We start from the raw sequence: 16,130 nt of genomic DNA, 5'->3' as shown, positions 1-16,130 counted from the left end.
ACCCAGCCACTTCCTTCACTCAGTAGCAGCCTGCTTCTGGTAAGGCGAGCATTCAGCCATTCTGCCCCTGCTCTCTGGATCTTCATTCTGGAATCCTTCAACTTTTTCCCTCCATCATCATCTTTCCCCTCTCCACACCTCTCGGCTCCCTCCACCTCACCCACCCCCAGCTCGTGTGCCCAGCCTGTAGACTTGTCAGGCGCTTTGAGTCATCCTGTAGGACTTTGCTGTGCACAAGTTGGTTTCTGCATTCACCTACAATACAAGGTCACTGTACTTTACGGTATATCCTCTGAAGCTTTTTGTGATATCCTCTTCATGTGAATGGTGATGAATGAAATGCAGGATTATTAGTGCTCTTTATTATTATATTATTGTTATGAATGTAATCGGCAACCGAGGAATTAGTAAGAGCGTCACACAGTGGCACTGTGTAAATTATATAAAAGCAACAGCCACTGATGGAGAACAAAAGGCTGTTAAATAGCCCATCTGCTGAGGCTCTCAGGTGAAGTGGGTTGATCTACTCCTGAAATTTCAACGGTAATAATAATAATATTCCTTGCGTTAGATATAACGCCTTATCATGTCTTCGAGGCGTTTCAAAGCACTTCACAGAATATACTGTAAAGTGAATAATCAACAATTGGAGCTAGAATGGTAGTAAATGATATTTTGTGGGTGAAATGTGGCAGCCAATTTTGCAGCAGTGTCCCACAAACACTGGTGGATTGAGTGACCATATTATTAATCGTAGTATTTTCCTGCAAAGGTATCAAATGTAGCAGAAAGATTTTATTTTGCTCTTTAACTTTAAATGTGAAAAAAAAACAGTTCAGAGATCCACGGCTTTCTGGCAAACATGGGCAACTGTTTGTGGGACATCTCTGTGTGCACATTGGCATATGTCATGTTTCTGCATTTTAAAATCCTATGAAGTCCTTTGAGATGTAATGTGGCACTATATCAAACAATGACTGTTACAATGATACATTTCTTATTAAATCTCATGAATGAGACCTCACTGGTGTCAAATTGAAACACAGTTCTTTTTAGCCCAGGCAGCTATGAAGTATTAATTATCAAACATGCTCTGAAGATGCTCTGAAATGCAGAGAGGAATTATCTGATTATATCATATAATTACATCGCTGTACAGAATTGGCTGCCGCGTTTCGCCCGCATGATATGCAGTCAATTCACTTTAGAGTATATTCTGTGAAGTTTGTTGAGAGGTCTTGCAGACGAGATAAGGCCCTGTATCAAAAGCAAGGATCATTATTATTATTGTTCTGTCAACAATGAAGCCCATGTTTGTCAGTCAAATCATCAGGTTTTTGAGATAATGAATTTTAATGCATCTTATTAATACAAAAATGGATTACACCAGTAAAAAGTTTAATTTACATAGATCTTTTAAGTACGATAACATCTTGGAGTGCTTAAAGTGACGGGGTTGGGTGCCAAGCAAGAAAGAAGGCTGATCTGGGACTTGTGGAGGGTGGAGATGGAGAGTATGGCGAGCAAGGTGGTGGAGAAGTTGAGTCTAGAGGTGACATGGTGTGGACGAGCGTTTGGGCTATGTTGAGGGTGAGGCAGTGGCAGAGTCAGATAATATTGCAGAGATAGAGGAAAGTGGACTTGGTCAGAGCCTGGACAAAAAGCTTGAAGGAGGGCAGAGATCAAACAAATACCAAGGTTCTGCACAGGTTCCGTGTGTTGGAGTGAGCAACTGGTTGAGACAGCCTACGTTTGAGATGACGAGGTGCTGACTTAAGCCAAACAGGAGAGCCTCAATTTAGTTCACGTTTACTTGTAGAAAGTTACGACTAATCCAGGATTTGATGTCTGACAGACAGTCTGTGGTCCCGGGTCCAGTCAAGGGTGGAGTCAGAAAGGTAGTCTATGATGACATCTGAGAACATTTGGAATTGGACCCCATTCCTACAAACAATATAACTCCTTTCAACTGCTTCGAATGGAAATCCCGCAAATATTTAGATGCCAGTGAATTACTTGTACATTGGTGAATATTCCTAGGCTGATCCCTTCTAAACCTTGTATTTTGTGAGTTATTTTCTCCGCCTCCTCAGGTTTGCTTGCATCATACTCTGTGTCTCTTGCCTCTGGCTCTGCCACTCCTACGCACCACGAACACTGAATATTTAGCATCCGTTTGACAGGAAAATTAATGGTACTCTTTTCACAGGGCTTCATGTTGGACAGGCATATAAACATAGACACACACCCACAGGCACGTAAACACGTAGGCAAGCAGACACAGAGGAGCACACACAGACACAGATACACACACACAGGCCCATTATAAACAAGAAATGAAAAGATAACTATTTTTAGTGATCGACATATGATAGAACCCTAGGAAAACAAGACTAAGCAACTCAGGTAAAGGAGGTTTCAAGCCGGACTTGTTTTGTACATGTCATGAGATTCAATCTTTTCAATTTCAATTTCAAATTGAAAAGGCTGAATCCAAGGACATGTACAAAACACGGATGATCTTATACATCCAAAAGATACTTGTGAAGCAAACCCAGCTATGTCACATGACTGTTTACTTACAGAATGGTTTCTGAGTTTCCCTTTCTTTTGAAACCAGATGGCACGAGCAAAGAGCTGACTTTAAATACACATCTCACGCAAAGAATTAATTGCTGATCAGAAGCCAACTCTCAATACCCACATAATTCTCCATTTTGAGAATGTTCACATGACGTATCATTTTGGTTATAAGACTAGTCAATTGTTTCCCTGACTGCTGCCTCAGTAAAACCACAACCCACCTGTTTGAAAGGACAGGCACTGTTTGTGTTTCAGTGTTCTGAGACGCTATCCTGCATGACGGCTGCTATATAAATAAAGTTGTTGTTGTGATGTTGTGTGGGTGACCTAATTATGATAATAATCCTTGCATTTGATATAGCACCTTATCAGTCTTTGAGACGTCTCAAAGTGTTTCACAGAATATACTGTAAAGGGAATTGACTGTATATTTTGTGGGCAAAACGCGGCAGCTAATTGCACACAGCAGTGTCCCACAAACACAAAATATATTGTGTAATATATTATTATCCCCAGAAAAGTGATCCGCCAATTGACTAACAATCGGGTTCTTACTTACTGCTAGGTAAACAGAGGCTGTAGAGTAAGGAAACTTGCCCAACATTTCGCCCTGCCGGGAATTGAACCCAGGTCTCTCACTTGCGAGGTGAATGCTCTAACCACTAAGCTACAGGACTCCACAGAACTAATACTACACTTGATGTTAGCCAAAAGGCCGAGAAGCAAAATGAGACAGCACAGGAAACGTACCCTTAATGTCTTTACTGAACCCCATAGAGGAGGAGACCGGTCTCTTTCCATGTCCTTTGCTGTTGGATTTCTCTTTCATCACATCGTCGTCGCTGCTGGAATCCTCCGAGACCATTTTCTTTTTCTTTTTCTTCCTCTGCCGAGGTGGGAGCTTTTTAGGGAACATGAACATGGGGACTATGACCAGGAACATGGAGATTGAACAAAGTAAGAATCCGCTCCACCTGCAACAATTTCAACGGGTGGGTGGGGTGTGGTGGGGTGGGGGAGAAGGAGGGAGGGATGGAGGTGAGGGGGGACGGCAGGTGGGAAGAACAAAAGGTAACATCATGGTGAGAATCTGCTAGAGCTTGCTGAGGCACAATTATAAACAATACCAGAACGAACACTCGTTTTGCTTCTCATTGCAATACAAGTTTTTTGCAGTTAGAAAAACAAGTTGTGCTGCGATTTGCAACACACCTGAACATTATGTTTCACAAACTTTATGAAACAGTGATAACTGTTTCACTGCAGGTCAACTGAACTAGTCCTGAAATAGGGAAACATCTCCTGTACCGAGAAGACAAGACAGGTTAGTGAATTACAGTGGAGACTTTGATATCCACACTTATTGGGAACAGCCTTATTGTGGATATGACAGCAGTTCAGATACAATAATCCTTGCATTTGATATAGCACCTTTCATGTCAGGAGGACACCCAAAGCACTTCACAAGATACACTGTAAAGTGGAGTGACTGTTTTTGTGTGGGCAAACACAACAGCCAATTTTGCACACAGCAACGTCCCATAAACAGCCTTGGACTGCATGACCAATTTTGTTTATTTGGAGTTGGCCAGGACACTGAGAGAAACTCTCTTCTCTTTTAGAATAGTACCATCTTTAACGTCCACCTGAACAGGCAGACGGGCACATCAAGTCTCTATGTATTTCTGTGTGTGTGTGTCTCTCTCTGTCTCTTCTCTCACTCCGCATTTTAAGCACTGCAGAAAACCAGTTTGCAAATTAAGAATTTCCCAAATCCTGCCCCATCTTAAATTTTATGACAATTATCTCCAGGTTAAGACAATGAGCAATTTCAGGTCTTCGAAAACATCTTTTGGTTGGTAATTAAAATTACCCTGCCCTGTTTAGTTAGGAAGGAAACTTGAAGTGTAAAATGATTCATTTTACCTGCATAATAAACAATACTGTAGATATAATTCTTGATGGAATATACATCACTGGGTTACATACAGTACAAGGAAAAGTAACATTTACCAAGTCAGATGAGAATCAAAATGATTCATTTACCAGTTTCCGATAAAGCGTGGATCGTGCTGGTCAATGTGAACTATAGTGCTTGGGTTTACGTAGTAGCCGATTAATACTCCCCCTAGAAGATATCCAGCTGCAGGTCCCAGGGCTCCCATCACATACATAATTGCTGGAAAATAAAGATAACACACTCAGTAAAATACTGACGATAATGTGTTCAAAAACAGACAGACAGAGAGATAGAGAGATGAAGCTATCATATTAATGTCTACCATGGTAAGCCCAAATGAACTCACACATTCTTGTTTTCCTTTCCTTTGCATGTTTCAGAACAAGCAAACACACAAAAGACTCACAGCCCGATAATACTTGCCCAACAATGTGTTGTGAACTGACACATGTGAAATGATCATTGCTAATAATAATGCTTATATTTGATATAGCAATGTCGTCAAAACACCTCACAGGCTTCACTACAGAGTGTAGTAACAGTGTATTTTGTAGGCAAATGCAGGAGTCAATGAGCATAGAGCAATAGGCCACAAATAGCCTGAAGATAATTGTCATAAAATTTAGGATGGGACAGGATTTGGGAAATTTTAATTTGGAAGCTGGTTTTCTGCAGTGCTTAAAATGCGGAGAGAGAGAAGAGACAGAGAGAGACACACACTAAAGTGAATGACCAATTTTACCTGGGGGATTGCTGACCAAGACGCAGTGTAAAACTCCCTTCTCTTTTTGAAAAATGCCATAAGATCTTTAACAAGATCACAAGATTAGTTTGGATGAAGAAGGCCATTCGGCCCATTTAATTGGATTCCTCCAGTATACTCATCTTCCTACCTTCTCATCACAGCAGCAAGCTGTTTTTTTAAAAAATGTTACAGATTTAACATTCGTCTTCGCTAAAAAAGAGCCTCGACATTCAGCGCCCTGGGATGTCCTCCTGATGTGAAAGGCGCAATACAAATTAAATGTATTATTGTTGTTGTTGTTCTGCGTCTCTAGCTCCCTGGCCACCAGGGAGCCACAGCCACTTTACATCAGCAACACTGAAGATACGGGGAATGCATGAACCCACAACAGGAGGAAGATGGTGTTGGACAATCTATTAAGAGCAACGGAGGAACAACACAGGAGAGTTTAGAGGAATACAACAACAACATTATATTTGTATAGTGAACATAGCAGTGTGTTATTGATAACTCAGGGGCAAAAATGTGCCGATGCAGAGAGTGGGAGACAGAGGCTATGAAACGTCAATGATTTCGCTAACAAGACCGAAACATGAGTCTATCGTATATCAATACAATTTACAACAGTAACAAAAAGTTGCGTTTGACGCAGGATAGTTTCTCGGAACACTTCACATTTATAGAGTTCCTTTCATATGATGAGAACATTTCAAAGATCTTGACACTGCTGGCTGGGCACCTGAGTTGGGGGTAGGAGCCGAAGGGGAGTGGGAGACGAAAGGGGATTGGAGTCTTCTGTGGCTTCAGGGTAACTGACAACAGTTGACGTTAGTTAACAACGTCACTGTATTTATCACCCTTGGAGTTGAGGCAGACATTTAAGACAGTCACTTCTAAAGCAGCTGTGGTGCACAAACACTATTAAATCACACTGTAGCGAGGACAGACATGTGCACAATACAATATTTAGACTAAAGACTAGCTTTCTGTGTTCTCCCCTCAAATCCAACTAAGTTACGAAGAGTTTGACAATTGAAAAAAGGGAAGCCATCATACCTTTTAAACTGTATAGGCAGATATTAAATGGAAAACAATTTCACAGATGAAATGCTCTGACATTAAAGACAGACTGGCCTCAACAACAACAGCAAATTACGTTTGTGGAGTCCTGTAGCTCAGTGGTTAGAGGACTCGCCTCGCAAGCGAGAGACCTGGGTTTGATTCCCGGCAGGGCAAAACCTTGGGCAAGTTTCCTTACTCCACACGCCTGATAATAATCCCTCAAGAAAAAAATAATAATAAATTGGTCACTTCAATCCACAACTGTTTGTGGGATATGGCTGGCAGCCGTGTTTCACCCACAAATATACAGTTAATTCACTTTACAGTATATTCTCTGAAGTGCTTTGAGAAGTCTAGAAGACATGAAAAAGCACTATTTCAAAAATGCAAGGATTATCAAATGCAAGGATTGTATAGCACCTTTCATGTCGGGAGGATGTCCCAAGGCGCTGGACAGTCAGGGATTTGGACCCGAGCAGGCGATTGGCATCAGTAGGGGTGGAGGGCAGGGATGATAGGGTAGGAAGGTGGCTAAAGGTATGATCGAAGAGGAAGGCCTTGAGATCAACCTGTCCAGGATTTTAAACTTAATTTTAAGCTGTCAATGCACAGTATTTGATTGTCGTACATGTGATTAATTCAAACAATGGCAACAGATGATTCGACTGGTGCAAAATGCTTGAAAATTCATCGTACTACGTACAGTATATTACAACAACAACAACACCTTGCATTTATATAGTGCCATTCACGTCAGACGTCATCTCGGAGCGCTTAACCCTTTCAGCTTTCACACCATAAAGCACTGTACCTCATGTATTGAACTGCAAATCTCTGAAGACAAATGTTGCAGATTTACGTGGGGGNAAAAAATAAACGTTTGTACTCTTGAAACCAAATACTTTTGAAAAATCTTGCTGGGTTTTGTACTTTGGTCCCAACGCGTCCCTCGAAGAGTTAAACCTGACCGGGAAAAGCAACATTGGCTTTGTCATCACAGGGTTTAAAAATCACAGCCAGACAGAGGACGGCCCAGAGAGTTTGAGGCAGCTGCAACTTAAGGCAAGTTAATATTTTAGTCACAGTATGTTAGGAATGAATAATTTACACACGGCTTTCAACTATTACTTGTCCTCCATTATGTCATCCTCTGAAAGTAAATCGAGAAGCTATGACTCACACAGAGACAGTGATCTCCCTTCAGATATGTGAGCATCAAACACCAGTCTAATCCCACCACCCCTGGAGCCAGCACTGGTATGGCTAAGAACAGGAGTCAAATGAGCTGAAAGATAGATCCAGGTGCCTTCTGGAAGTTAAAAATATTCACAACATTCACCGACCTCACGGTGATTTCCAATTTTCTTTTGCTGAATAAAAATTAAAGTAAATAATGCTGAAAGTCATCGTGGTTTTACTGCTGGGATAATGTGCACCATCACCCCAGCCAACGCTGGCTTCATCCATTTGCTGAAGGAAATGAAAGCCAGTCCCAGTGGGGAGTTGATACAATGCAACGTTTAATTACAGTATCGGTAGACACCCGGAAAGAAGATTTAGATTCTTTTAATGCATTTCTGATAAATAATTAGCTCCTGGAGGTCAGCTGGAAGGTAAACGGCTTTTTTTTATGGTCCAATGGTTTAGTTACTGCTCATTTCTCCATTTCAATTCTGAATGCTAATTGTCTGCTGGATTGGTTTAAAGCAAAATAATACCAGTTGCAGAATAAATTGCACAGATATTTACTTTCCAAATAATACATATTTCACAAATCTTAGTTACACAAAGGATAAAAGTAGGAGCTCCCCAAGTGCCACATTAACCCAAATAAAATGACCCAAATAAGTAGCAATTAAGCAATGATTTGGAGTCTGCAACTACTGGATAAATATTGTATCCAATGTGTTTCTAATTTGTTTGCTCTTTATAACCCTGAGTAAAAAATGAAATTATGAATATAGTCATAACATCAAAGTGTTTGTTCGGTCTGGGTATCTGCCTTCAGTGTTTTTATTAGTTGTTTGACAGCTTCTTTATAATAAATAATAATAATGATAGTCTTTGCATTTCATGTAGCCCGTTTTACATCGAGAGGATGCTTCAAAGCACTTCAAAGAATTCACTATAAAGTGTAGTGACTGTATTTTTGTTGACAGATGTGGCAGTGAATTTGCACACATTAATGTCCCACATAAAGATGACCAATTTTATTTGGGGGATTTTTGGCCAAGATACCGGGAAAATGTTTCTTCTCTTTTTGAATAGTGCCAGGACTCCTATAATAATAATCCTTGCATTTGATATAGCGCCTTATCACGTCTTCGAGATGTCTCAAAGCGCTTTACATAATACACTGTAAAGTGAATTGACTATATTTTGGTGGGCAAAAAGCAGTTAATGTCCACCAAATGCGGAATCAACCCTCAAGGCTGAAACCAAATTGATTTACAGGGACATGTGTCAGTGTAACTACTTGCCCACTATTTCATTTAATCAGTAAAGAAATTTGTAGCAACGGCCAGCTCTTCCCCATTGCACCGTGACAGTGGTAACATAGAGTAATGACCACTCTACGTGGATAAAATGCCAATAAATCAGGATGTAGAAGTTGATGCAGTGATAGGAGTGTGAGGAGTACCATAGCTCACCATCAGCTGTTCCTTTGTGTAAGTTATCAAGCATGTTCCTTCCTTCAGAGAAACACAGCAGTTTTCCTCAACCCAACGGCTCCCAACGTTAACCAACTCTAATGGTTTCCACATTTGCAAAGTGCTCGAACCAATCTTGTGATCTTCCAGAAATTCCATCTGGGTCTAGATTGACTCTTTTTATTCAGTATTTCAGAGCTTCCAGATGGTGGCACAGGTAGAGGCAAATTTGTTGAATTCAGACTTAACGTGGAAGTCAGTTCTGACTTCGGGAGGGGGGCGTTGGCTAGGATCACACAGGTCACTGATGCTCTCTGGGATCAGGTACCTAGCATACCCCCTGGGTGCCCAGCACCTGTAGAACTGTATGCCAGTAGAGGGAAAAATAATTCACGCCTTTATATCTGTTATGAGGACAGGAAAGGAAGGTCAAACTTCCCCTGAAACGAGGTACCTATCAGATTTCCTCAGTTGGGTAAAATGTTTTTTTTAATAAAATAATGATAATTTTGTTGCTCAATCCACAACTCTTTGGGAGACACTGCTGTTTGCAATTGGCTGCAGCGTTTTGCCCACAAAATATAGTCGATTTACTTTACTGTATATTCTGGGAAGCCCTTTGAGACGTCTCAGCGGCGTGAGAAGGCGCTATTTCAAACACAAAGGATTATTATTATATTATAAGAGTAACAAATGTGGAAAAGTGATAGTAATTCAGGCCAAACAAAATATGCTGCACAAAAGCCTACAAATAGCTCAGGTTGGGAGCAGTGCAGCTTTAACACCATACACTGCACCCAAGCATAAATGAACTTTTCAACCCTAACCTTCGCTGCTTCTGACTGATGATCCCCTATCGTATTGTTCTGACACAGCGGTAGCTGTATGAGAAATGCTGACTGCTTGTTTTTAGGTGCATTTGTACAGCTCTGCTTAACTCTGAACAAAGCTAAATATTCAGAGGTGCGATAAGTGCAAGCATGGTCAATGAATAGCATCTCATCAAAGTAACTCTTCAACTATCTTTCTCCTCCTCGTGTGTTTCTTTTAAGAGTTGGATTTGTTCATGTCCAAAGACACAATGAAGCCATACAACTTGGGCTTTTTTTCTTGGTCAGTTGGGTACCTGACACATCTGAAACCCCTGTCACCATGCATAAGAAAATGCAATCCAGATCAAGAGTTCCACATATGTATAACAATAATGAATAATAATCCTTGCATTTCATATAGAGCCTTATCACATCTTCGAGACATCTCAAAGCGTTTCACAGAATATACTGTAAAGTGAATTGACTGTATAGTTTTTGGGCAAAACACAGCAGTCAATTGCACACAACAGTGTCCCACAAAGTGAATTGAGTGACAGAATTATTACTTTTTAAATTATTTTTATTTTGAAGTGAATATTACCCCCAGAAAAGCAATCCGGCAATCGACTAACAACCGAGTTCGTATTTACTCTTAGGTAAACAGAGGCGTGGAGAGTAAGGAAACTTGTGTAATGTTTCGCCCGGCCCGGGAATCGGGTACTGCTGGAGTTTAATTAACTAAAATTGCATTAGCCATGGTGATTGGAAGGTTGAATTTCAAACCAGGCTTTGAGGCTGTCAAAAAAGAATAATTAAAAGCTTGGTTCTGACGAAGGGTTGTGGACCCAAAACGTTGACTCACTTTCCTTTCTCTGTAGATGCTGCCTGACCTGTTGAGTTTTCCTGGCTCTCTCTGTTTTTGTCTCAGATTCCAGCCTCTGCAGCATTTTGTGTTTTGTTCATAATTAAAAGCTTGTCTAAAAAAGTCACTGAATGTCACATGGTTTATGTATATATCTCACAGGATACATTTCTTGGTACAATGGTGCACAACAAGCAGTATACAAGCCATTATTGACTCTGCTTTAAGATCCCAAAGGGGCTTGACAACATAGACCATGACAGGCTGTTTCAACTTTTCCAGAATAGTAAAGCCAAAAGACACGGCCTGCCATTGAAGGGGGGTAAATACAGAACGAATCTACGCAAACACTATTTCAGTGAGTGAATAGTGAACCTGTGGAACAGGCTCCCTAGCGAGACGGTTGAAGCAGAAAGTGTTGATTCTTTCAAACACAAATTAGATAGTTTCCTTTTAGGAAATAACATTATGTGATGTAGTACATAGGTCATTTGGGATGTATGTGCATGCGACCGCCAGGAAGGTGGAAGGTGAACTAGATGTACCTTGGTCTTTTTTCGTCTAGCATTTCTTATGTTCTTATGAGACACTGTATTGTCCTGTCCAAGTGCTCACTCACATATAGGAGAGTCACTGGTGCACCTCTTAGCCATGGCTTTAGTCAAACTTGTTTCTCCTAAGCATTCTTCAATAGCATTGTTATATCATGGCTTCCACCACAGGGTGGGTACTACTGGAATGACACAATCTGCCATCCTCTTGGGCAAAATACAGCATACGTTCTTCACTTTGGTGTACAAGATCAGAAGAACTTGGCACTGATAGTAGTCTTGCTCAATGTGCATTTTTAAAGAACACATTTCGTTATAGTGTCAGCTGGCTCAGTTGGTAGTTCTCTTGACTCTGAGTCAAGAGAGTCACTTAGGATTAGGGTTAGTTTTAGGGTTTGAGCTCACTCCAATACAGTGCTGAGGCGTCCTGCAATGATGGAGGTGCCATCGTTTGGATGAGATACTAAACTGAGTGAGGTCCCACTGCCTGTTCAGGTGTACGTTAAAGATCCCATGGCACTATTCAAAAAGAGAATAGAATTCCTCCTGGTGTCCTGGCTAACAAACCCCTAGATAAAATTGGCCATTTGCTTCATATCTCTTTGTGAGACATTTTTGTGCGCAAATTGGCTGCGATGTTTGCTTATAAAATACACAGTCACTGCACTTTACAGTAAAATCCTGTGAAGTACTTTGAGACACCCCCTGATGTGAAAGGAGCTACATCAAATGAAAGTATTATTGTTTATTTCATTACCTGTAAACCCTTTCACAGAAACAGGTTAACTGCATAAAAATAAGTATGTGGTTTTACATTTAGTGTTTGTCAATTTCTGCCCGGGACTACTTTGATTTAGAGGAGACAATTGAAATCTGTGGCCAAATTGGCTTGGAAGAGATCCAGAGCCTGAGAGTTACAAGGCAACTAAATTAGCGCTGGGAATAACCGAACTGATCAAATAAATCCAGCTCTGCTGATAATTCATTCACCGTGGTGCTCTCCGCCAAATAATATCATCCGTGATTTTAATCCGAAAAAAATTAGCTTTTATAAAAAATCAACCGAGGCAGGTGGAAGCAAAGAGATAAAAATAACATACATCTGTGTAATCGTCTGTTTTGGCTTCCTACAACTTGGGTTCAAGCCTCATGTTGGAACTTGGAATCACACAGTTTAAACTGGCACTCCAGTACAGTGCTGGAGGGATGTTGTATCGTCAGAAGTGCCATCCTTCGGATGAGACATTAAACAGGTCTCATCTGCCTGTTCAGGTGGATGTTAAAGATCCCATGCACTATTCATATAAAAAGGAAGGTTCTCCCACTGTCCTGTCCTACAATCCCGCAAATAAAATCAGTCACTCATTCCATGGCTGTTTGTGGGTTCCCCTGCTGTGTGCAACTGGCAGCCGTGTTTCGCCCACAAAATACAGTCAATACACTTTACCGTGTATCATGTGTAAGATTATACTTGTGATGCTTAATGTTTTTTAAGGCTTTTAATTAATCTTTATATATGTTTAGAATGCAACTTACCCATAATCCTTTCATAAGGTTTGTTTGATTTAATGACTAGCTTAGCAGGGGTTAAAAGTAGCTTCGCTGGACCGGTTGAGGTCAGTTTCTGATCAAATGGCTACAGCCTCAACACCGCCTATCTCAAGGCTGAAAAACAAGCAGGCTGTGGAAGCCTGCCGACAAGTTGTCCAGAGTTGTCTCTCTCTGCAAAGCAGCCTACGAAGAATGGGATTATCTCTGTTACAAGAGGAGGGGGAATATTGATTCTACTGTATCTATGGTCTCAGTTTTAAGAAGAGTAGTGAGGGTCATAAGGAGGGTTTTCTCCAGTTGGAGTGTGGTGTTATTGTGGGTAATATACATTTTGATTGTTATGCTGAATAAAACTATGCTGATGTAATAATATAATATCAACGTTAACGCAGAAACTGTTGCTGCTTGTGTGTGAATAAAGACCTTTTCTTTGAATCTTTGTATCAACTCGTATTGAGTAAACTGGGGCTCCGGCAAACCCTACAAATTGGCGAGCCAGCCAGGAGGAGACTCTGTAATTTAAGAATAAGTTAAGGTATTTGTATTACTTATTAAAACCTGGATTATTACACCATTGGTCGTCTCCATCCGAATCTCTTACACCTGTGAAACGCTTTGAGATGTCTCAACAACATGATAAGGCACTATATCAAATGCAAGTTTATTATTATTAATAAATAATACTTATTTTGGTCACAAACAATCTCCTCTCTATCTGACCAGTAGTCTATGTCTCCCACTCCCATTTTTGCCCCGGCTTTATCAATAACACGCTGTTTTATTCACTATTCCTCTGAATGTTCCTCTGTTGTTCCTCCATTGCTTGATAGATTATCCAGCACAATCTTCTCCCTCTGCAAAATGTTGCAACAGCGACCCTAGAGCAAAGTCCATGTTGTGGGTTCATGCATTCCCCGTATTTTCATGTGTTGCTAATGTAAAGTGGCTTTGGCCCCCTGGTGGCCAGGGAGCTAGAGACACAGAACATTGAGGCTTTTTTTATTTCAAAGACCAATGTCGAACCTGAGTCTGCCTCTTGAACAGTTTGTTTTGAAAAGCCCGTTCCATATAGACTGGTAAAAATATCCTGACTCCAACTCTCATCACCGATTGCCACCAGTTCCCATTGTTTGTTTGTATTATATTATATGGTGACCTTCCTCTTAGACCATGCCTATGGTCACCTCTCCCCTTCCCTCCGGCTTGGCATTGTACTCCGCCACTGTCAAGCACTCTGGGACTCTACCCTGCATGAGGGGCGCTATATAAGTGCATGTTGTTGTTGTTTTGATGATTTTTGAAACTTTTATGTGCAATATTTAGCAGGGTTTGGCTCTGCGTCACTGTGAATGGGCTGCTGGTACAAGCAGCGGCATACTTTGAGATGGTGTTGCTTGCACCATCCAATTGGAGGCGCCTTGAGTTGCGTCAAAGTGGAACTCTTCTTCCCTCCCCCATCACACACCTGCAAAAATATCATTGGATAAACTCCGCACAATGTGAAACCAAATCGTCGATCTCTGGTCTGCAACCAGGTGGCTGTACGTAGCCAAGGTAGAAGAGAAGCTGCTGCAAGGCTAAGGAGACCCAAGGCTAAGGAGAAAATTCACCATGGTTTTGCTGCTGATCACTGTGCAGCCTAAAGCTACAGACCAACGCGTAGATATCAGATACCCCAGACTTGTCACAGTCTTTCCATAGAATGATACAGCACGGAAACATGCCTTTTAGCGCAACCAGACTATGCCAGTGTTTATACCCCACACAAGCCTCAAACCTTTCTGCTTCCTTTTCCTTTACCTCTGTATACCCTTCTCCCTCATGTATACATCAAATTGGCTGTCAGGCTAAAGCTGGTTCAGTTGGTTGCATTCTTGCCTTTGAGTCCTGAAGATCAGTGGCATAACTACAATGATGCAAGTGGTGTATTCATGTCAGGGCCTGCAAGGTTATGGGGGTTTTATTTGTGACCACCCCAGCAGATGAGCAGCCCTTCTCCTGGTGTTTTGACCAACGATGCCCCAAAATAAAAATGGTTATTCACTTCACTACTGTTTGTGGACGCATTCACCCACACAGAAAAAAACAGTCACTCCAGTAAAACCTGTGACACGCTTTGAGATATCCTCCTGACATGAGTGACGCTATAACCAAAAGCAAGGATTATTAATGTTATTTATTATTATTGAAAGTTACCATCTGATGAATTTTACCCAAGCAGTACACTTTTTACGAGAGGAAACTACAGGGGAAAACCATCCCAGAACTGTTAATACTACAAAAAAACAGACTACAAGATACAGTTTACAAATTGAGGAACAGAGAGATATTGCAATTATATCAGTCTATTAAGACGCTTCTGTTATAATCTTTCCATGTGAGAACACAATGAAATCAGCTGCAGAAATGTCAAAACAATAAAACATACATCACATGCCTCCCATACACATGACCTGGGAAATTAAAAATATGTACTGTACTCCAAGGCAGATGGTACTAATTAAATGGGAACATTCAAAGCTACCCTGAGAAATATATGAGTGCATTCAAATGAGCTAGATTGGTTAAACCCAGGAAGGTCTCAGCTAACCTTACAACTCTGGCATTATAAAAACTAACATTAAAAGTCAAAGCCAGACGCTGCCTCAATTTGCCACCAGGGGGTGAAATTAAATTCAGTTTTGATCTGGATGTTAGTTTTCCACAGTTTTTAATAAAGTCCAGCTTCCAAATTAAGACCAAATTTTGTTTTTTTCCACAATTCTGTGCAATCATAATTTTTTTTAGGTAAAATGGATTTGTAAAGACTAAGTGGAATTTCGGTTCTCAGTTATGCATCGTTTTTGTACAATACTGTGCAGTGATGTAAATAGTACATTACGGGCATCTTGGTTAGGAAGCACGCACTGCTAAAACCAATCGTTACTTTATTCACAAAACTAATCCAGTATCAAAATTCCATGTGGACATGAACCCTCTTGGTACATGAAGGAGAATTCCTTGGTAGAGTGTAATTGCTGAGATGGTTGTACAAACCATCACGATTCTTGCAGTCTTTTGTAATGTGTAAATGATATGTATATATAACTATATAATATTATTTAAAGGAAATGGGGAAGCCTGCCCCTTTAAGTGGGTTTTATAAAATTCCATGTTGCGGAAGCTGCTTGCAGCACGCAGTTAGCAAGCAGCCTGCAGAGTAAAATAACATGTGGGCGCTGGCCTATATAAAGTAATGCTCGGTGCTCCTCATGGTCGCTAACTAATGGTTGTCATTTGGTACATACTGATATGTACAGGACTACTGTACAGTCACAGTTGGTTTCATGTTCCTTTACTAATGAAGTATTGTG

At 40.8% G+C, this 16,130-nt stretch overlaps 1 protein-coding gene across 1 annotated transcript in view; it reads right to left on the bottom strand.

Moving 5' to 3' along the window:
• LOC103174781 (solute carrier organic anion transporter family member 5A1) overlaps positions 1-16,130 on the bottom strand; it is a 71,653-nt gene that overhangs the window by 16,030 nt on the left and 39,493 nt on the right. The window contains exons 2-3 of the mRNA XM_042332319.1: positions 4,630-4,762; positions 3,334-3,557 (exon numbers count right to left, since the gene is read on the bottom strand). Coding sequence (XP_042188253.1) covers positions 3,334-3,557; positions 4,630-4,762 — 357 coding nt within the window. The remainder of the gene's footprint in view (positions 1-3,333; positions 3,558-4,629; positions 4,763-16,130) is intronic.

Source organism: Callorhinchus milii, unplaced genomic scaffold (assembly GCF_018977255.1).
Source record: "Callorhinchus milii isolate IMCB2004 unplaced genomic scaffold, IMCB_Cmil_1.0 Scaffold2, whole genome shotgun sequence".
Lineage (NCBI taxonomy): Eukaryota > Metazoa > Chordata > Chondrichthyes > Chimaeriformes > Callorhinchidae > Callorhinchus > Callorhinchus milii.
The sequence above is the reverse complement of the archived record's forward strand: the minus strand, read 5'-3'. Positions and strand labels throughout refer to the sequence as shown.